This window comes from Schistocerca nitens, chromosome 4, assembly GCF_023898315.1.
Source record: "Schistocerca nitens isolate TAMUIC-IGC-003100 chromosome 4, iqSchNite1.1, whole genome shotgun sequence".
Classification (NCBI taxonomy): Eukaryota; Metazoa; Arthropoda; class Insecta; order Orthoptera; family Acrididae; genus Schistocerca; species Schistocerca nitens.
In genome coordinates this window covers 170,465,217-170,488,095 of record NC_064617.1, presented here as the reverse complement: position 1 = coordinate 170,488,095, position 22,879 = coordinate 170,465,217, and the positions used below count along the sequence as shown (strand labels likewise).

At 44.2% G+C, this 22,879-nt stretch overlaps 1 protein-coding gene across 1 annotated transcript in view; it reads right to left on the bottom strand.

The window, feature by feature from the left end:
- Positions 1 to 22,879, bottom strand: part of LOC126251713 (integrin beta-PS-like) — a 178,151-nt gene that overhangs the window by 41,497 nt on the left and 113,775 nt on the right. Inside the window, exon 8 of the mRNA XM_049952307.1 lies at positions 5,699 to 5,971. Coding sequence (XP_049808264.1) covers positions 5,699 to 5,971 — 273 coding nt within the window. The remainder of the gene's footprint in view (positions 1 to 5,698; positions 5,972 to 22,879) is intronic.

Sequence of the window (22,879 nt, the reverse complement as noted above, 5' to 3'; positions counted from 1 at the left end):
TTGGGCCAAATATGGACAACAATGACTTATTCTCTGAGACCAGATGAAATTTCTTACCATACAGAACTTCTGGATATAAAAGTAATTGCCAATTCCTCCTCCTGTACCTGTGAATAATTTTTGTTGTGGTGTGGTCAACATCTTAGAAGTGACTGTGAAAGGCAGTTCCAAACTCTCTGGGTACGTATGGAACAGGATGGCCCCCGTGATGTATGGTGATACATCAGTGACTGATAATTGGAAAATGCAGCTGATATAAGGTTATGCATGGAGCAGTTAGGAGACATTGCTTCAGCTTAAAAATGCTTGTTGACAATCTGTGGACCACTGGGAAGGCATCACTTTCCTGCACAGTTAGTTCAATGCAAGGGCTATCATCACAATTTGGGGGAATACATTGGGCATACATATAACCTCACACATAAAAACCAGCAAATCCTTTAAATTTTTGGTAATGGTGTATGGGAGATACCTACCACATTCTCTGACTTTGATTCAAGGCAATCCAGGCTAATGACATATCCTGCACAATTAATAGAACGCTGAAAGAAGGAGCATTTTGATAAATAGCACTTAAACTTGGCTTTCAAAAGGACTGAAAATATTTGCTGGAGATTCAATATACGCTCCTCTTGACTTCTTCTTGTCACTACTAGTAGGGTGGTGCATAAGTTCATAGCATTTTTCCGTAAGTTTAAAGAACACAACAGATACACATAACAGAGACTTTAGCCATTAATAACATATTCTCCTTCACTATTTGCAACAGTGTGCCAATATTGGGGTAACTTTTCAATTCTGTGACTGTAGAAATCACGTGGTTTTGAGACAAAGAACTTATTGAGCCATGTTTGGAGTGCATTTTCATCTGGAAAGAAGTTCTTTGAAGTTTGTTTGATAAAGAGCAGAAACAAAAAAAACCTGGGGGCACAAGGTCAGGTGAATAACATGGGTGCAGAATGGTTTCCCAACCCAACTCCTGTATAGTGTTTTTTATCAGTGTAGCATCTTTTCCTTAATGTTCATCAAAAAGCACCATTTCTTGTCATCAGTAACAATAAAGGATAGGAATGGTTGGTGGAAAGATTACCATTCATCACATTTACCAGTTCTCGAATACACTGATGTGGATCAGTATGGATTAATGAGTTTAAACAATGGTCATCAAGCCCCAAAGGTCTTCCTGAACATGGAGAGTCATTAATGTCAAAATGATCCTCCTTAGAATGAGAAGACCAGTTTCTTGCTGTGCTCTGTCTAGTGACAACATCCTCACAAATGACATAAATAATTCCGGTGTCTCTACTGCTGCCACCCCTCGACTAAACTCAAACAGCAGAATATGTTGGAAATATTCTGATGTTTACACTTTGTTTACCATTTTCTAGTGTCCACATCTCCATTAACTATCTCTAAATGACAAAATGCAAACTCAAATAGCAAAAGTGAACTACAAATAAAAAATTACAATTGAGAAATAAACCTATGGCAACTGTGACACCAACGTGCAAAACAAAAATGCTATGAACTTAAGTACCAACCTAATATATTACCCAGATAACAGACACATTGTGGAATGTTGGCAATAGTTTGTTCTAGAAACTTCTGGAAGATTGCTGGTGCACTAGCAATTCTGAAAGGTAACCTGTTATATTAATGGAGGTCATAAGGAGTATCTAACACTAGAATAGCTTTAGAAGCCTCATTCAAAGGCAGTCAAAAATAATCTTCTGAAAGCTGAATCTTAGAGTAATACTGACCCCTGCCAAATCTGAAAATAAATCATTAAGATGTGGAAGGGGACATGCCCACAAAGGCATAATGCACCACCTGCTGTGTGAACAATAACTAAAAGGTCTTGCCCAACTGCTATAAGGAATCTGGGACAGCACTTATAACTCCTCTAAGTGATAAGTTCTACTCTGACTTCATCCTGAAAATCCAAAGGTATTGGGTGGGTTCTGAAAAATTTTACCATTACCAACTGTTTTAGTGCAAACTGGGCAGAAAAATTAGAAGCCTGTAGAAAATAAGGGGGCAATTGGAGACACAAAGGATTCACATCTACAAATATTGGATAGAAAACCCAGAAACTGTTTATGTATTGAGGCAAAAACTATTTTTCTGCTGAGGGTTCTGCCACTACAAAGAAGGAATCTGATAACTTGCTTATACATTAATTCCACAACTACCCAGCTTAGTATCTGAAATTCAGGATGAACATAACTCGATAGCTTAGCTGCTACTTATTTTAAAGCTGGAGGCCCCAATCAGAGTCACATAGGCTGATTAATAATTTAGACTGAGTTCCCCACATAACAAAGGAATAAAATTGGAATATGATAAACCATTGCTATCAATGTAAGGTGGCACTGTGCTGCCACTGAATTTGTGAAGTTTATTTTCACTGCCGCACTCGACTGATGATGACTTGGTCAATTCTGACAAACACTGTTATGTGATCCTGGCAAAAACAACGTTAATAGACATCATTGTAATGTAGGAAACTATATATAGCATGTAAAGAAAAGCCATCAGGTACAACTGGGCTGTCCACAATAAATATTGCTGAGACTGAGTGCAAAAACTGTCATGATGCAGTGCTTGTTGCCTGACCAGTCAAGCAGGGCTGCTTCATTTCTACCTGGACTGCGTAAGACGTTTGCATTTTGCCATCTGGCTTACTAGATCATGTCGCATTTGCTATTCAAGATAACAGTTCTGATATATCATATTCTGTGGAAAAGGTAGCCTGAGCTGCTTGTGAAATCTTGAGAGCCCTGGCAATAAGCAAAACTTCAGCTAAAGATGCCGGCTGGAGTGGCCATGCGGTTCTAGGCGCTACAGTCTGGAACCGCGAGACCGCTACGGTTGCAGGTTCGATTCCTGCCTTGGGCATGGATGTGTGTGATGTCTTTAGGTTAGTTAGGTTTAAGTAGTTCTACGTTCTAGGGGACTGATGACCTTAGAAGTTGAGTCCCATAGTGCTCAGAGCCATTTGAACCATTCAGCTAAAGAAGGATATCACTGTCTTAATGCTTCAGCAAAAACTTTTGCTAATATGACCAGTACTTCACATATTAATGATTCCTCATACCATTTCCACAAGAACACATATGCTTCCATTTTCTACTCAGGTCCCGCAAGGTCCATGAGCCATGATATGTAGCTGTCTGATGTTGCCTTACAATGTTGGAGGAACTCTTAAGTGAGTAGCCATCACATACATTTTTGTTGCAAAATGTTCACTTAAAAGTTACTTAATAATGGGTAAGGGCAGTATTGATGGTTCAAACAAAGGGTCCAATTTTTTCACAGGATTATAAGCCGGTGGGTTTGTACATAATAAAAAATCTCACTGTCTCTCAGGGCACTTCATGTCACTTGCCTGTAAATGAAGTGCTAAACATTTCCCAGCCCTCTTGAGCTACATTAAAAGGCTGGAAAGCCTGGACTGCCAGGAGCTATTGTAACCATGGTGGAGTTGTCAGCTTCTGGATGAGTTTGTGCTATTGATTAAGCTGTTGTTTCCAAAGCTAAGAAAACTGCTTGTCCATCTTGGTTGTACCACTCAGCAAAGTGGCCTAGTAAGTCCTATTCTGAGACACAGTGGACTATAGTTCCAAATGACCCCAACTCCCACTATTGTGTGCCTTCTATTTCATCAACAGAATTTCTTTGAAAACCAATGAAGTACAGATAAACCACAGAATATAACAGATCCTGATTCTTTTTGGACTAAAGAGAAACGAAGACTTATGGAGATGGATACATGTTGAGTGTCATTTGGATACACTGCATATTCCTGAATAACTAAAATGTTAGTGCTGGAGAACACTGTAAGTCAGTCTGGTAAGTCAGTCCAGTTGGGAACCATTCAAAAGTATATCATTGTGTCAATGCATGCACACACCATTAGTTCACTCATGGAGACAGCACCATGTTAGGGAAATAGACGTATCTGTGTGCAAGCCAAATATTCAAGTCCAAATGTCCAGAAAATAGCCAAGTACTGCAAAGTTGAGATAAATAATTCCACTAGAGAGCACATAGTACTCATCAGCGAGCTGAGACAAGTGAGGCTGAGATGGTCTGCAGCAGTCAAATCTGCTTCTGTTGTTTATCAACCTGGCCTGGTGTCGGCACATGTGTCACTCTGCACCACACCTAGTGATCTCACTGGATATATCTATAATTGCATCAACTGATCCATCAATATATCTGGCAGGATTACAAGGTTTGCAATTCCATTTATATGCTGTGGCAAACATTAAAATGACTGATTTGGCTTATAAAATGGCTCTACTTTGTCTGTTACAGAAATAAATATGTAATGCTCTTTGATTCTTCGGGCAGTTTATATAACTTTGAAAGGTAAGAGCCTAATCATTAAACATTTTATGGCTGCATTGTTGTTATTTGCCATTTCATTTGGGAAATTATCCATCAACATTTGTTTTCCAGAAACAGTACACTGGAGGCCACAAACCCTCTTTTGTTTCCAGAAGGGACACTGAAAGAAAACGCTATATGAATGGTAAACCATTATAACTTCATTGATTTTTTTTAATGGTTGATTACAAATTCTCTACTAAGCTAGTGCTCATGATGTTTAAACAAAGTGATGAAAAACACTGGAGAGGTAACTTCCTGCAGTCTTAAAAACTGATGAGCTAGGTTACGTTAGATATCACGTTGATATTGTCTATCTTCCCAACATTTTAATGAATAATTATGAATGACAGAGTAGGTTGCACAGTGGTTAGCCCACTGGACTCCCATTTGGGAGGATGATGGTTCAAATCTGTGTCCGGCCATCCTGGCTTAGATTTTCCATTATTTCTCTGAATTGCTTCAGGCAAATGCTGGGACAGTTCCTTTGAAAGGATATGGCTGAATTCCTTCCCCATCCTTCCAAATCCGATGGGACCAATGACCTTGCTGTTTGCTCCCTTCCCCCCAACCAACCAACCAGTTTTGAATGATTTATTGTTACATGTACAGCCACAGTGCATGTTTGTTGTAATCCTGTAGCACAGTTATATAAAAATGTTGTCTGGAAGATGGTTCAGTGGTCCATTCTGCCTGTTCTTTTCACTTATGAATTGGTACTATTATTATACAGCATTATGATCCATCACTCTCTGTTTAAAAATGAAACATGTATTTTCGAGTTTCTAGCTTTCTGCCACAATTCATGTAAATTCTGAAGTGATGTCCTCATAATGTTTGCAAAAGACCATTCTATAGAATGGACTAAGGGATAATAGATTATGGGCAGAAGCACATAACTCAGCGAGAGCCAGAGGAAGGCAGCTGCCCCCCTCCCCCCTCCCCTGCTTCCCCTCATCCTCTGGATAAAAGCACCTTTGTAATCTGGGATTGCATTCTGCCCCACAAACAAAAATACATATCAGTTCAGCATCACTTTAAAGAAAACTTGAACATGTAGTTGTTACTAACTAGTAGAAAATGCACCCAGAGGCATTTGTTGTGAGATGTCAAAACTATTTCATCATTCACCATGAAACTAACATGAGTTGCCATCTTCTAGTCAGATCCTAAGTATACTCTTGTGGTTGTGTACTTATGTTTTCAACTATGTTATAGATTTCTTGATGTGCTCTTCTAGCATGATATGTAAACTCTATACCACTGCATATAAAACTGTACCATAAGAATTTATAGTCACACTTACCTTACTGCAAGGGCAGTCAGTGAACACTTGTAAATCCACTGCAATGCTGTCCCTTATACCAACTGCCATTATATGAAAATTTTCTTTCCACATTAAATCATTCATATTTGGTGGGTCTTTCACAATAATTTCTGCTGTGACATTGATTATATCACCACTCTTCAGCATTGATATTTTATTACCTTCTGACACACTTCCATCTGGTCCTTTCGGATTGTATGTTACAGATACATACTCTGCATCATCTTTCAGTTCAACAGATGCAGAAATTTCCTAAAATTGATGGAAATATAATTGTTACTGAAAAGTAAGTTAATTTATTTGTTATCTAGTAAATATCTTATTGAGAATGTCTGTAATCTTTGAGATAGTTACTATTTGCTACTATAAACTGGTTGTAGGCTTTCTGTTTAAGACATATTGGGAATTTACTTCAGAATACAGTGTTCAGTTTCTCAAACAAACTCCAATGCATTTTTACCTGCCTGTTTTCATAAGGTATAATTTTGATAGTGTCATTATCAGTCTAAAGTCTCCTACTGCCATACTGGTGGTACATCAGTTTGTTGAAGAATCAATAGAACACTGAAGAAACTACAGTAATATAGGAAATCAAGGAGAGGAAGGTTGATAAATTGGTAGAACAAGAGGTAGATGACAGTTTCAAATGAAGCATTAGGCAACAATTGAGTGAAACAGAGGAAAAGAACAGATTAGAAAATGAATTGGTAACTTTGAGAGATGAAACATTGAGGGGATCAGAGGATCAAACAGGCCAAAAGACGTAGTCCAGTAGAAATCCTTTGACAAAACATGAGGTATTGAATTTAACTCATAAAAGAAGGAAACATAAACATGCAGCAAATAAGGCAAGCAAGAGGCAAAACGGATATCTAAAAAATGAGATTGACAGAGAGGCCAAAATTGAAAAGCAAGAATGGCTAGAGGCAAAGTGTAAAATGGCAAATCTGGAATGGTTAGATGTGAAATGCAGAACTATAGCAGTATGCGCAACGGTAGGAAATAGATATGCCACATAGAGGAAAATTAAAGAAATCTTTAGAGAGAACAGAAGCACTTTTATGAATATTAAGAGCTCATGTGGTAAGTAAATGCTAAGCAAATGAGGAAAGGCTAAAAGGAAAAAGAAATATATAGAAGAGCTATACAAAGTAAACAAAGCTGAAGACAATATTACGGGAACAGGAACTAGATGAAGGTGAGAGGGAAGATATGAGATACTGCGAGAAGAATCTGACAAGGACATATTTGGAAAGGGAATTAAAGTTCATGGGAAAGAAACTAAAGCTAGAGGTTTGTCAGTAATATTGCAGTTGTGTTAAAGATGGAAAAGGACTTGGAAAAGCAGTTGAACAGAATGGATAGTATCTTAAAAAGAAGTTATAAGATGAACTACAACAAGGAAAATGCAATGTACCCTAATTAGATGAGGTGATGCTGAGGGAATTAGTTAACAAAATAAGACATTGAAAGAAGTAAATGAGTTTTCTTATTCTGCAGGAAAATAAATGATTATGGCAAAAGGAGGAAATGGCAAGTAAAGCGTTTCTAAAATATCTATGTCTGGAGTGTGGCCATGTATTGAAGTGAGCCAGGGATGATAAACAGTTCAGACAAGAAGAGAATAGAAGTTTTTGAAATGTGGTGCTATAAAGCACTGCAGAAAATTAGAGGGATAGAGTGAACAGCTAATGAAGAATTACTGAAGCAAATCAACAAAAAAAGAAATCTGTGGTACAGCTTGTCTAAAAGAAAGGATTGTTTGATAGGACTCATCCTGAGGCATCAAGGTAGTCAATTTGCTAATGGCAGGAAGGGGCACACACACATGTGTATCGTGTATGTGTGTGTGTGTGTGTGTCTCTGTGTGAAACGGGGTGGCGCGGGGGGGGGGGGGGGGGGAGAATATAAGAATTGTAGAGAGAGACGAAGGCATGATAACAGTACAAGAGATGTAGAGGATTTCAAAGCATAAATTGATGTGAAGGGCAGCTACAAATCAGTCTTCAGGCTGAAGACAAGAGCAATATATATAACAAGGCTACATCCTCCATTTGAACAAGAAAGTGAAACGTTCGTAATAAGAAAGAAGATAGGCAAGGTGATTACATTTAAACAAAAATGATTAACCTCCAGGCCTATTGTCATACTTAGTCTGTCTCCTTGAGACAACATTAGCCTTGTGTGCTGTGTATGTGTGATATTATATCTGGAGTGACATAATGACAACAACATGAATCAGGATAGACTGATGTTCACCACATAGGTGAGACAGGCTCGTTTTAAGACACAATACTTCATCAGATGAAGAGAGAGAGACACACACACACACACACACACACACACACACACACACACACACACACACACACACACACACACACATATATATATATATATAGAAACATTCCACGTGGGAAAAATATATGTAAAAACAAAGATGATGTGACTTACCGAACGAAAGCGCTGGCAGGTCGATAGACACACAAACAAACACAAACACACACACAAAATTCAAGCTTTCGTAACAAACTGTTGCCTCATCAGGAAAGAGGGGAAGGAGAGGGAAAGACGAAGGGATGTGGGTTTTAAGGGAGAGGGTAAGGACTCATTCCAATCCCGGGAGCGGAAAGACTTACCTTAGGGGGAAAAAAGGACAGGTATACACTCGCACACACACACATATCCAGCCACACATATACAGACACAAGCAGACATATATTTGGGCAGAGATGTCAGTCGAGGCGGAAGTGAAGAGGCAAAGATGATGTTGAATGACAGGTGAGGTACGAGTGGCGGCAACTTAGAAATTAGCGGAGATTGAGGCCTGGTGGGTAACGGGAAGAGAGGATATATTGAAGAGCAAGTTCCCATCTCCGGAGTTCGGATAGGTTGGTGCTGATGGGAAGTATCCAGATAACCCGGACGGTGTAACACTGTGCCAAGATGTGCTGGCCGTGCACCAAGGCATGTTTAGCCACAGGGTGATCCTCTTACCAACAAACACTGTCTGCCTGTGTCCATTCATGTGAATGGACAGTTTGTTGCTGGTCATTCCCACATAGAATGCATCACAGTGTAGGCAGGTCAGTTGGTAAGTCACGTGGGTGATTTCACATGTGGCTCTGCCTTTGATCGTGTACACCTTCCGGGTTACAGGACTGGAGTAGGTGGTGGTGGGAGGGTGCATGGGACAGGTTTTACACCGGGGGCGATTACAAGGGTAGGAGCCAGAGGGTAGGGAAGGTGGTTTGGGGATTTCATAGGGATGAACTAAGAGGTTACGAAGGTTAGGTGGACGGCGGAAAGACACTCTTGGTGGAGTGGGGAGGATTTCATGAAAGATGGATCTCATTTCAGGGCAGGATTTGAGGAAGTCGTATCCCTGCTGGAGAGCCACATTCAGAGTCTGGTCCAGTCCCGGAAAGTATCCTGTCACAAGTGGGGCACTTTTGTGGTTCTTCTGTGGGGGATTCTGGGTTCGAGGGGATGAGGAAGTGGCTCTGGTTATTTGATTCTGTACCAGGTCGGGAGGGTAGTTGCGAGATGCGAAAGCTGTTGTCAGGTTGTTGGTGTAATGGTTCAGGGATTCCGGACTGGAGCAGATTCGTTTGCCACGAAGACCTAGGCTGTAGGGAAGGGACCGTTTGATGTGGAATGGGTGGCAGCTGTCACAATGCAGGTACTGTTGCTTGTTGGTGGGTTTGATGTGGACGGACGTGTGAAGCTGGCCATTGGACAGGTAGAGGTCAACGTCAGGGAAAGTGGCATGGGATTTGGAGTAGGACCAGGTGAATCTGATGGAACCAAAGGAATTGAGGTTGGAGAGGAAATTCTGAAGTTCTTCTTCACTGTGAGTCCAGATCATGAAGATGTCATCAACAAATCTGTACCAAACTTTGGGTTGGCAGGCCTGGGTAACCAAGAAGGCTTCCTCTAAGCGACCCATGAATAGGTTGGTGTACGAGGGGGCCATCCTGGTACCCATGGCTGTTCCCTTTAATTGTTGGTATGTCTGGCCTTCAAAAGTGAAGAAGTTGTGGGTCAGTATGAAGCTGGCTAAGGTGATGAGGAAAGAGGTTTTAGGTAGGGTGGCAGGTGATTGGCGTGAAAGAAAGTGCTCCATCGCAGCGAGGCCCTGGACGTGCGGAATATTTGTGTATAAGGAAGTGGCATCAATGGTTACAAGGATGGTTTCCGGGGGTAACAGATTGGGTAAGGATTCCAGGCGTTCAAGAAAGTGTTTGGTGTCTTTGATGAAGGATGGGAGACTGCATGTAATGGGTTGAAGGTGTTGATCTACGTAGGCAGAGATAAGTTCTGTGGGGGCTTGGTAACCAGCTACAATGGGGTGGCCGGGATGATTGGGTTTGTGGATTTTAGGAAGAAGGTAGAAGGTAGGGGTGTGGGGTGTCGGTGGGGTCAGGAGGTTGATGGAGTCAGGTGAAAGGTTTTTCAGTGGGCGTAAGGTTCTGAGGATTCCTTGAAGCTCCACCTGGACATCGGGAATGGGGTTACCTTGGCAAACTTTATATGTGGTGTTGTCTGAAAGCTGACGCAGTCCCTCAGCCACATACTCCCGACGATCAAGTACCACGGTTGTGGAACCCTTCTCCACTGGAAGAATGACGATGGATCGGTCAGCCTTCAGATCACTGATAGCCTGGGCTTCAGCAGTGGTGATGTTGGGAGTAGGATTAAGGTTTTTTTAAGAAGGATTGAGATGCAAGGCTGGAAGTCAGAAATTCCTGGAAGGTTTGGAGAGGGTAATTTTGAGGAAGAGGAGGTGGGTCCTGCTGCGACGGAGGACGGAACTGTTCCAGGCAGGGTTCAATTTGGATGGTGTCTTGGGGAGTTGGATCATTAGGAGTAGGATTAGGATCATTTTTCTTCGAGGCAAAGTGATATTTCCAGCAGAGAGTACGAGTGTAGGACAGTAAATCTTTGACGAGGGCTGTTTGGTTGAATCTGGGAGTGGGGCTGAAGATGAGGCCTTTGGATAGGACAGAGGTTTCGGATTGGGAGAGAGGTTTGGAGGAAAGGTTAACTACTGAATTGGGGTGTTGTAATTCCAGGTTGTGTTGATTGGAATTTTGAGGTTTTGGAGGGAGTGGAGCTGTTCAGAGCATCCTCCTACAGGCCAACCATAAATTAGAACAGCATGCCACCCTCCACCTCAAAAAACTATCCAATCTCCTGGTTTCCCACCTCCGGAAAAGCAACTGACTCACCCTTCACAACCTTTCCAGCAAACCTCAACCTCCTCTCATTGCACACCAACCCAGTCTCTGCCATCTACTCAATCTCCCACTTCCAGCTCCCACAACCTGGAACCAGAACACCCCAATTCAGTAGTTAACCTTTCCTCCAAACCTCTCTCCCAATCCGAAACCTCTGTCCTATCCAAATGCCTCACCTTCAGCCCCACTCCCAGATTCAACCAAACAGCCCTCGTCAAAGATTTACTGTCCTACACTCGTACTCTCTGCTGGAAATATCACTTTGCCATGAAGAAAAATGATCCTAATCCTACTCCTAATGATCCAACTCCCCAAGACACCATCCAAATTGAACCCTGCCTGGAACAGTTCCGTCCTCCGTCGCAGCGGGACCCACCTCCTCTTCCTCAAAATTACCCTCTTCAAACCTTCCAGGAATTTCTGACTTCCAGCCTTGCATCTCAATCCTTCTTAAAAAACCTTAATCCTACTCCCAACATCACCACTGCTGAAGCCCAGGCTATCCATGATCTGAAGGCTGACCGATCCATCGTCATTCTTCCGGTGGACAAGGGTTCCACAACCGTGGTACTTGATCGTCGGGAGTATGTGGCTGAGGGACTGCGTCAGCTTTCAGACAACACAACATACAAAGTTTGCCAAGGTAACCCCATTCCGGATGTCCAGGTGGGGCTTCAAGGAATCCTCAGAACCTTAGGCCCCCTGCAAAACCTTTCACCTGACTCCATCAACCTCCTGACCCCACCGACACCCCGCACCCCTACCTTCTACCGTCTTCCTAAAATCCACAAACCCAATCATCCCGGCCGCCCCATTGTAGCTGGTTACCAAGCCCCCACAGAACGTATCTCTGCCTACGTAGATCAACACCTTCAACCCATTACATGCAGTCTCCCATCCTTCATCAAAGACACCAACCACTTTCTCGAACGCCTGGAATCCTTACCCAATCTGTTACCCCCGAAAACCATCCTTGTAACCATTGATGCCACTTCCTTATACACAAATATTCCGCACGTCCAGGGCCTCGCTGCGATGGAGCACTTCCTTTCACGCCGATCACCTGCCACCCTACCTAAAACCTCTTTCCTCATCACCTTAGCCAGCTTCATACTGACCCACAACTTCTTCACTTTTGAAGGCCAGACATACCAATAATTAAAGGGAACAGCCATGGGAACCAGGATGGCCCCCTCATACGCCAACCTATTCATGGGTCGCTTAGAGGAAGCCTTCTTGGTTACCCAGGCCTGCCAACCCAAAGCTTGGTACAGATTTATTGATGACATCTTCATGATCTGGACTCACAGTGAAGAAGAACTTCAGAATTTCCTCTCCAACCTCAATTCCTTTGGTTCCATCAGATTCACCTGGTCCTACTGCAAATCCCATGCCACTTTCCTTGACGTTGACCTCCACCTGTCCAATGGCCAGCTTCACACGTCCGTCCACATCAAACCCACCAACAAGCAACAGTACCTGCATTATGACAGCTGCCACCCATTCCACATCAAACGGTCCCTTCCCTACAGCCTAGGTCTTCGTGGCAAACGAATCTGCTCCAGTCCAGAATCCCTGAAGCATTACACCAACAACCTGACAACAGCTTTCGCATCTCGCAACTACCCTCCCGACCTGGTACAGAATCAAATAACCAGAGCCACTTCCTCATCCCCTCGAACCCAGAATCCCCCACAGAAGAACCACAAAAGTGCCCCACTTGTGACAGGATACTTTCCGGGACTGGACCAGACTCTGAATGTGGCTCTCCAGCAGGGATACGACTTCCTCAAACCCTGCCCTGGAATGAGATCCATCCTTCATGAAATCCTCCCCACTCCACCAAGAGTGTCTTTCCGCCGTCCACTTAACCTTCGTAACCAGTTAGTTCATCCCTATGAAATCCCCAAACCACCTTCCCTACCCTCTGGCTTCTATCCTTGTAACCGCCCCAGGTGTAAAACCTGTCCCATGCACCCTCCCACCACCACCTACTCCAGTCCTGTAACCCGGAAGGTGTACACGATCAAAGGCATAGCCACATGTGAAAGGACCCACGTGATTTACCAACTGACCTGCCTACACTGTGATGCATTCTATGTGGGAATGACCAGCAACAAACTGTCCATTCGCATGAATGGACACAGGCAGACAGTGTTTTTGGTAATGAGGATCACCCTGTGGCTAAACATGCCTTGGTGCACGGCCAGCACATCTTGGCGCAGTGTTACACCGTCCGGGTTATCTGGATACTTCCCACCAACACCAACCTATCCAAACTCTGGAGATGGGAACTTGCTCTTCAATATATCCTCTCTTCCCGTTATCCACCAGGCCTCAATCTCCGCTAATTTCAAGTTGCCGCCACTCATACCTCACCTGTCATTCAACATCATCTTTGCCTCTTCACTTCCGCCTCAACTGACATCTCTGCCCAAATATATGTCTGCTTGTGTCTGTATATGTGTGGATGGATATGTGTGTGTGTGCGAGTGTATACCTGTCCTTTTTTCCCCCTAAGGTAAGTCTTTCCGCTCCCTTAAAACCCACATCCTTTCGTCTTTCCCTCTCCTTCCCCTCTTTCCTGATGAGGCAACAGTTTGTTGTGAAAGCTTGAATTTTGTGTGTGTGTTTGTGTTTGTTTGTGTGTCTATCAACCTGCCAGCGCTTTCGTTCGGTAAGTCACATCATCTTTGTTATGGTTATAATAGAGGGAAACATTCCACGTAGGAAAAATATATCTAAAAACAAAGATGATGTGACTTACCAAATGAAAGTGCTGGCAGGTCGACAGACACACAAACAAACACAAACATACACACAAAATTCAAGCTTTCGCAACAAACTGTTGCCTCATCAGGAAAGAGGGAAGGAGAGGGAAATACGAAAGGATGCAGATTTAAGGGAAAGGGTAAGGAGTCATTCCAATCCCGGGAGCGGAATGACTTACCTTACGGGGAAAAAAGGACAGGTATACACTCGCACACACACACACATATCCATCCACACATATACAGACACAAGCAGACATATTTAAAGACCTTTTTTTACGAGGGCTGTTTGGTTGAATCTGGGAGTGGGGCTGAAGGTGAGGCCTTTGGATAGGACAGAGGTTTCAGATTGGGAGAGAGGTTTGGAGGAAAGGTTAACTACTGAATTAGGGTGTTGTGGTACCAGATTGTGTTGATTGGAATTTTGAGGTTTTGGAGGGAGTGGACTGGAAGTGGGAGATTGAGTAGATGGGAAAGACTGGGTTTGTGTTCAATGAGAGGTGGTTGAGGTTTGCTAGAAAGGTTGTGAAGGTCGAGTGAGTTGCCTTTCCGGAGGTGGGAAACCAGGAGATTGGATAGTTTTTTGAGGTGAAGGGTGGCATGCTGTTCTAATTTGCGGTTGGCCTGTAGGAGGATGCTCTGAATAGCCGGTGTGGATGTGGGAGAGGAAATATTGAGGACTTTTATTAAGGATAGGAGTTGACAGGTGTGTTCATTGGCTGAGTTGATGTGTAGGTGAAGGATTAGGTGGGTGAGGGCAATGGATTGTCCAGTTTGGAACTGGTATAGGGACTGATGGAAAGAAGGGTTGCAGCCAGAGATGGGAACTTTAAGTGTGAGGCCGTTGGGGGTTATGCCAAATGTCAGACAAACCTGAGAAAATAAAATATGCGAGCGTAATCTGGCTAGGGTGAAGGCATGTTTGTGGAGGGAATGTAAATAAAACTTAATGGGGTCGTTGTGGGGGTGTTGTGAGGGTGACATGGTATTAGAAGGTGGAAAGTGTAACATGAGGTTGAAATGAAAATGAAAGATAAAAATATATGGGGAGAGATAAAGGTGAACTAGAAAGCAACTGGAGATCTGGTATGGAAAAAGGCGAAAAAGTGTTGGTTAAGTTGATCCTGTGGTGAACTTGGGTTGGTAGACAGTGATGTGCATAAAGGTTAGGTGGTTGTGTTGCCGCTAAAACACGTTAGAGGACGGAGAAATTCAGGAAAATTTCGAAAAAACGTGTAAATGTATTCAAAGGAGTGGTGTTGTGGTGAACGTTTACGAAAATGGGGCTAACAATTGTAAATAATGACGTTAAAACCTGTGGCGAGTGGCTAAAAATGATCAGTGATGTGCAAAAAACTGAAGTGGAAATATAGTGAAAGTTATTAGAACTAGCCGAAATGGTTGTTTTATACGTGAAAGCAGCTGTTATTGAACTAGAACGGTGGATTTTATAGCAGCGGTGGTGTTGAAAGCGGAAAATAAAATTTTTTTGGTTATGGTTTGGAAGTGGGTTACGTATTATTGAGTATATATAGGCGGGATAAAATTGTATAGTAGATTACGGTAAAAAGGGGAAGGTGAATACAAAGTGAGACTACTGGTAAAAACAGAAAGAGAAAATAAAGAGAAAGTAAGACAACAGGAAAGGTTTCGAAATGCAACAGCGACAATAACAAACGTAATTGTTGGGTTCAAATTAATGATATAGTTATAATAGAGGAAAGAGGGAAGGAGAGGGAAAGACGAAAGGATGTGGGTTTTAAGGGAGAGGGTAAGGAGTCATTCCAATCCCGGGAGCGGAAAGACTTACCTTAGGGGGAAAAAAGGACGGGTATACACTCGCACACACTCACATATCCATCCACACATATACAGACACAAGCAGACATATTTAAAGACAAAGAGTTTGGGCAGAGATGTCAATCGAGGCAGAAGTGCAGAGGAAAAGATGTTGTTGAATGACAGCTGAGGTATGAGTGGCGGCAACTTGAAATTAGCGGAGATTGAGGCCTGGTGGATAATGGGAAGAGAGGATATATTGAAGAGCAAGTTCCCATCTCCGGAGTTCGGATAGGTTGGTTTTAGTGGTAAGTATCCAGATAACCCGGACGGTGTAACACTGCGCCAAGATGTGCTGGCCGTGCACCAAGGCATGTTTAGCCACAGGGTGATCCTCATTACCAAAAACACTGTCTGCCTGTGTCCATTCATGCGAATGGACAGTTTGTTGCTTGTCATTCCCACATAGAATGCATCACAGTGTAGGCAGGTCAGTTGGTAGATCACGTGGGTGCTTTCACACGTGGCTCTGCCTTTGATCGTGTACAACTTCCGGGTTACAGGACTGGAGTAGGTGGTGGTGGGAGGGTGCATGGGACAGGTTTTACACCGGGGGTGGTTACAAGGGTAGGAGCCAGAGGGTAGGGAAGGTGGTTTGGGGATTTCATAGGGATGAACTAAGAGGTTACGAAGGTTAGGTGGACGGCGGAAAGACACTCTTGGTGGAGTGGGGAGGATTTCATGAAGGATGGATCTCATTTCAGGGCAGGATTTGAGGAAGTCGTATCCCTGCTGGAGAGCCACATTCAGAATCTGATCCAGTCCCGGAAAGTATCCTGTCACAAGTGGGGCACTTTTGTGGTTCTTCTGTGGGAGGTTCTGGGTTTGAGAGGGTGAGGAAGTGGCTCTGGTTATTTGATTCTGTACCAGGTTGGGAGGGTAGTTGCGGGATGTGAAAGCTGTTGTCAGGTTGTTGGTGTAATGCTTCAGGGATTCTGGACTGGAGCATATTCGTTTGCCACGAAGACCTAGGCTGTAGGGAAGGGACCGTTTGATGTGGAATGGGTGGCAGCTGTTGTAATGGAGGTACTGTTGCTTGTTGGTGGGTTTGATGTGGACGGACGTGTGAAGGTGGCCATTGGACAGGTGGAGGTCAACATCAAGGAAAGTGGCATGGGATTTGGAGGAGGACCAGGTGAATCTGATGGAACCAAAGGAATTGAGGTTGGAGAGGAAATTCTGAAGTTCTTCTTCACTGTGAGTCCAGATCATGAAGATGTCATCAATAAATCTGTACCAAGCTTTGGGTTGGCAGGCCTGGGTAACCAAGAAGGCTTCCTCTAAGCGACCCATGAATAGGTTGGCGTATGAGGGGGCCATCCTGGTACCCATGGCTGTTCCCTTTAATTGTTGGTATGTCTGGCCTTCAAAAGTGAAGAAGTTGTGGGTCAGGATGAAGCTGGCTAAGGTAATGAGGAAAGAGGTTTTAGGTAAGGTGGCAGGTGATCGGCGTGAAAGGAAGTGCTCCATCGCAGCGAGGCCCTGGACGTGCGAGATATTTGTGTATAAGGAAGTGGCATCAATGGTTACAAGGATGGTTTCCGGGGGTAACGGATTGGGTAAGGATTCCAGGCGTTCGAGAAAGTTGTTGGTGTCTTTGATGAAGGATGGGAGACTGCATGTAATGGGTTGTTACCCAAGCCTGCCAACCCAAAGTTTGGTACAGATTTATTGATGACATCTTCATGATCTGGTCTCACAGTGAAGAAGAACTCCAGAATTTCCTCTCCAACCTCAACTCCTTTGGTTCCATCAGATTCACCTGGTCCTCCTCCAAATCCCATGCCACTTTCCTTGATGTTGACCTCCACCTGTCCAATGGCCAGCTTCACACGTCCGTCCACATCAAACCCACCAACAAGCAACAGTACCTCCATTACGACAGCTGCCACCCATTCCACATCAAACGGTCCCTTCCCTACAGCCTAGGTCTTCGTGGCAAACGAATCTGCTCCAGTCCAGAATCCCTGAAGCATTACACCAACAACCTGACAACAGCTTTCACATCCCGCAACTACCCTCCCGACCTGGTACAGAATCAAATAACCAGAGCCACTTCCTCATCCCCTCGAACCCAGAATCCCCCACAGAAGAACCACAAAAGTGCCCCACTTGTGACAGGATACTTTCCGGGACTGGACCAGACTCTGAATGTGGCTCTCCAGCAGGGATACGACTTCCTCAAATCCTGCCCTGAAATGAGATCCATCCTTCATGAAATCCTCCCCACTCCACCAAGAGTGTCTTTCCGCCGTCCACCTAACCTTCGTAACCAGTTAGTTCATCCCTATGAAATCCCCAAACCACCTTCCCTACCCTCTGGCTCCTATCCTTGTAACCGCCCCCGGTGTAAAACCTGTCCCATGCACCCTCCCACCACCACCTACTCCAGTCCTGTAACCTGGAAGGTGTACACGATCAAAGGCAGAGCCACATGTGAAAGCACCCACGTGATTTACCAACTGACCTGCCTACACTGTGATGCATTCTATGTGGGAATGACCAGCAACAAACTGTCCATTCACATGAATGGACACAGGCAGACAGTGTTTTTGGTAATGAGGATCACCCTGTGGCTAAACATGTCTTGGTGCACGGCCAGCATATCTTGGCGCAGTGTTACACCGTCCGGGTTATCTGGATACTTCCCACCAACACCAACCTATCCAAACTCTGGAGATGGGAACTTGCTCTTCAATATATCCTCTCTTCCCGTTATCCACCAGGCCTCAATCTCCGCTAATTTCAAGTTGCCGCCACTCATACCTCACCTGTCATTCAACATCATCTTTGCCTCTTCACTTCCGCCTCAACTGACATCTCTGCCCAAATATATGTCTGCTTGTGTCTGTATATGTGTGGATGGATATGTGTGTGTGTGCGAGTGTATACCTGTCCTTTTTTCCCCCTAAGGTAAGTCTTTCCGCTCCCTTAAAACCCACATCCTTTCGTCTTTCCCTCTCCTTCCCCTCTTTCCTGATGAGGCAACAGTTTGTTGCGAAAGCTTGAATTTTGTGTGTGTGTTTGTGTTTGTTTGTGTGTCTATCAACCTGCCAGCGCTTTCGTTCGGTAAGTCACATCATCTTTGTTATGGTTATAATAGAGGGAAACATTCCACGTAGGAAAAATATATCTAAAAACAAAGATGATGTGACTTACCAAATGAAAGTGCTGGCAGGTCGACAGACACACAAACAAACACAAACATACACACAAAATTCAAGCTTTCGCAACAAACTGTTGCCTCATCAGGAAAGAGGGAAGGAGAGGGAAAGACGAAAGGATGCAGATTTAAGGGAGAGGGTAAGGAGTCATTCCAATCCCGGGAGCGGAATGACTTACCTTACGGGGAAAAAAGGACAGGTATACACTCGCACACACACACACATATCCATCCACACATATACAGACACAAGCAGACATATTTAAAGACCTTTTTTTACGAGGGCTGTTTGGTTGAATCTGGGAGTGGGGCTGAAGGTGAGGCCTTTGGATAGGACAGAGGTTTCAGATTGGGAGAGAGGTTTGGAGGAAAGGTTAACTACTGAATTAGGGTGTTGTGGTACCAGATTGTGTTGATTGGAATTTTGAGGTTTTGGAGGGAGTGGACTGGAAGTGGGAGATTGAGTAGATGGGAAAGACTGGGTTTGTGTTCAATGAGAGGTGGTTGAGGTTTGCTAGAAAGGTTGTGAAGGTCGAGTGAGTTGCCTTTCCGGAGGTGGGAAACCAGGAGATTGGATAGTTTTTTGAGGTGAAGGGTGGCATGCTGTTCTAATTTGCGGTTGGCCTGTAGGAGGATGCTCTGAATAGCCGGTGTGGATGTGGGAGAGGAAATATTGAGGACTTTTATTAAGGATAGGAGTTGACAGGTGTGTTCATTGGCTGAGTTGATGTGTAGGTGAAGGATTAGGTGGGTGAGGGCAATGGATTGTCCAGTTTGGAACTGGTATAGGGACTGATGGAAAGAAGGGTTGCAGCCAGAGATGGGAACTTTAAGTGTGAGGCCGTTGGGGGTTATGCCAAATGTCAGACAAACCTGAGAAAATAAAATATGCGAGCGTAATCTGGCTAGGGTGAAGGCATGTTTGTGGAGGGAATGTAAATAAAACTTAATGGGGTCGTTGTGGGGGTGTTGTGAGGGTGACATGGTATTAGAAGGTGGAAAGTGTAACATGAGGTTGAAATGAAAATGAAAGATAAAAATATATGGGGAGAGATAAAGGTGAACTAGAAAGCAACTGGAGATCTGGTATGGAAAAAGGCGAAAAAGTGTTGGTTAAGTTGATCCTGTGGTGAACTTGGGTTGGTAGACAGTGATGTGCATAAAGGTTAGGTGGTTGTGTTGCCGCTAAAACACGTTAGAGGACGGAGAAAATCAGGAAAATTTCGAAAAAACGTGTAAATGTATTCAAAGGAGTGGTGTTGTGGTGAACGTTTACGAAAATGGGGCTAACAATTGTAAATAATGACGTTAAAACCTGTGGCGAGTGGCTAAAAATGATCAGTGATGTGCAAAAAACTGAAGTGGAAATATAGTGAAAGTTATTAGAACTAGCCGAAATGGTTGTTTTATACATGAAAGCAGCTGTTATTGAACTAGAACGGTGGATTTTATAGCAGCGGTGGTGTTGAAAGCGGAAAATAAAATTTTTTTGGTTATGGTTTGGAAGTGGGTTACGTATTATTGAGTATATATAGGCGGGATAAAATTGTATAGTAGATTACGGTAAAAAGGGGAAGGTGAATACAAAGTGAGACTACTGGTAAAAACAGAAAGAGAAAATAAAGAGAAAGTAAGACGACAGGAAAGGTTTCGAAATGCAACAGCGACAATAACAAACGTAATTGTTGGGTTCAAATTAATGATATAGTTATAATAGAGGAAAGAGGGAAGGAGAGGGAAAGACGAAAGGATGTGGGTTTTAAGGGAGAGGGTAAGGAGTCATTCCAATCCCGGGAGCGGAAAGACTTACCATAGGGGGAAAAAAGGACGGGTATACACTCGCACACACACACATATCCATCCACACATATACAGACACAAGCAGACATATTTAAAGACAAAGAGTTTGGGCAGAGATGTCAGTCGAGGCAGAAGTGCAGAGGAAAAGATGTTGTTGAATGACAGCTGAGGTATGAGTGGCGGCAACTTGAAATTAGCGGAGATTGAGGCCTGGTGGATAACAGGAAAAGAGGATATATTGAAGAGCAAGTTCCCATCTCCGGAGTTCGGATAGGTTGGTTTTAGTGGTAAGTATCCAGATAACCCGGACGGTGTAACACTGCGCCAAGATGTGCTGGCCGTGCACCAAGGCATGTTTAGCCACAGGGTGAGCCTCATTACCAAAAACACTGTCTGCCTGTGTCCATTCATGCGAATGGACAGTTTGTTGCTGGTCATTCCCACATAGAATGCATCACAGTGTAGGCAGGTCAGTTGGTAAGTCACGTGGGTGCTTTCACACGTGGCTCTGCCTTTGATCGTGTACACCTTCCGGGTTACAGGACTGGAGTAGGTGGTGGTGGGAGGGTGCATGGGACAGGTTTTACACCGGGGGTGGTTACAAGGGTAGGAGCCAGAGGGTAGGGAAGGTGGTTTGGGGATTTCATAGGGTTGAACTAAGAGGTTACGAAGGTTAGGTGGACGGTGGAAAGACACTCTTGGTGGAGTGGGGAGGATTTCATGAAGGATGGATCTCATTTCAGGGCAGGATTTGAGGAAGTCGTATCCCTGCTGGAGAGCCACATTCAGAATCTGATCCAGTCCCGGAAAGTATCCTGTCACAAGTGGGGCACTTTTGTGGTTCTTCTGTGGGAGGTTCTGGGTTTGAGAGGGTGAGGAAGTGGCTCTGGTTATTTGATTCTGTACCAGGTTGGGAGGGTAGTTGCGGGATGTGAAAGCTGTTGTCAGGTTGTTGGTGTAATGCTTCAGGGATTCTGGACTGGAGCAGATTCGTTTGCCACGAAGACCTAGGCTGTAGGGAAGGGACCGTTTGATGTGGAATGGGTGGCAGCTGTCGTAATGGAGGTACTGTTGCTTGTTGGTGGGTTTGATGTGGACGGACGTGTGAAGCTGGCCATTGGACAGGTGGAGGTCAACATCAAGGAAAGTGGCATGGGATTTGGAGGAGGACCAGGTGAATCTGATGGAACCAAAGGAATTGAGGTTGGAGAGGAAATTCTGAAGTTCTTCTTCACTGTGAGTCCAGATCATGAAGATGTCATCAATAAATCTGTACCAAACTTTGGGTTGGCAGGCCTGGGTAACCAAGAAGGCTTCCTCTAAGCGACCCATGAATAGGTTGGCGTATGAGGGGGCCATCCTGGTACCCATGACTGTTCCCTTTAATTGTTGGTATGTCTGGCCTTCAAAAGTGAAGAAGTTGTGGGTCAGGATGAAGCTGGCTAAGGTAATGAGGAAAGAGGTTTAGGGTAAGGTGGCAGGTGATCGGCGTGAAAGGAAGTGCTCCATCGCAGCGAGGCCCTGGACGTGCGAGATATTTGTGTATAAGGAAGTGGCATCAATGGTTACAAGGATGGTTTCCAGGGGTAACGGATTGGGTAAGGATTCCAGGCGTTCGAGAAAGTGGTTGGTGTCTTTGATGAAGGATGGGAGACTGCATGTAATGGGTTGTTACCCAAGCCTGCCAACCCAAAGTTTGGTACAGATTTATTGATGACATCTTCATGATCTGGAGTCACAGTGAAGAAGAACTCCAGAATTTCCTCTCCAACCTCAACTCCTTTGGTTCCATCAGATTCACCTGGTCCTCCTCCAAATCCCATGCCACTTTCCTTGATGTTGACCTCCACCTGTCCAATGGCCAGCTTCACACGTCCGTCCACATCAAACCCACCAACAAGCAACAGTACCTCCATTACGACAGCTGCCACCCATTCCACATCAAACGGTCCCTTCCCTACAGCCTAGGTCTTCGTGGCAAACGAATATGCTCCAGTCCAGAATCCCTGAAGCATTACACCAACAACCTGACAACAGCTTTCACATCCCGCAACTACCCTCCCAACCTGGTACAGAAGCAAATAACCAGAGCCACTTCCTCATCCTCTCAAACCCAGAACCTCCCACAGAAGAACCACAAAAGTGCCCCACTTGTGACAGGATACTTTCCGGGACTGGATCAGATTCTGAATGTGGCTCTCCAGCAGGGATACGACTTCCTCAAATCCTGCCCTGAAATGAGATCCATCCTTCATGAAATCCTCCCCACTCCACCAAGAGTGTCTTTCCGCCGTCCACCTAACCTTCGTAACCTCTTAGTTCATCTCTATGAAATCCCCAAACCACC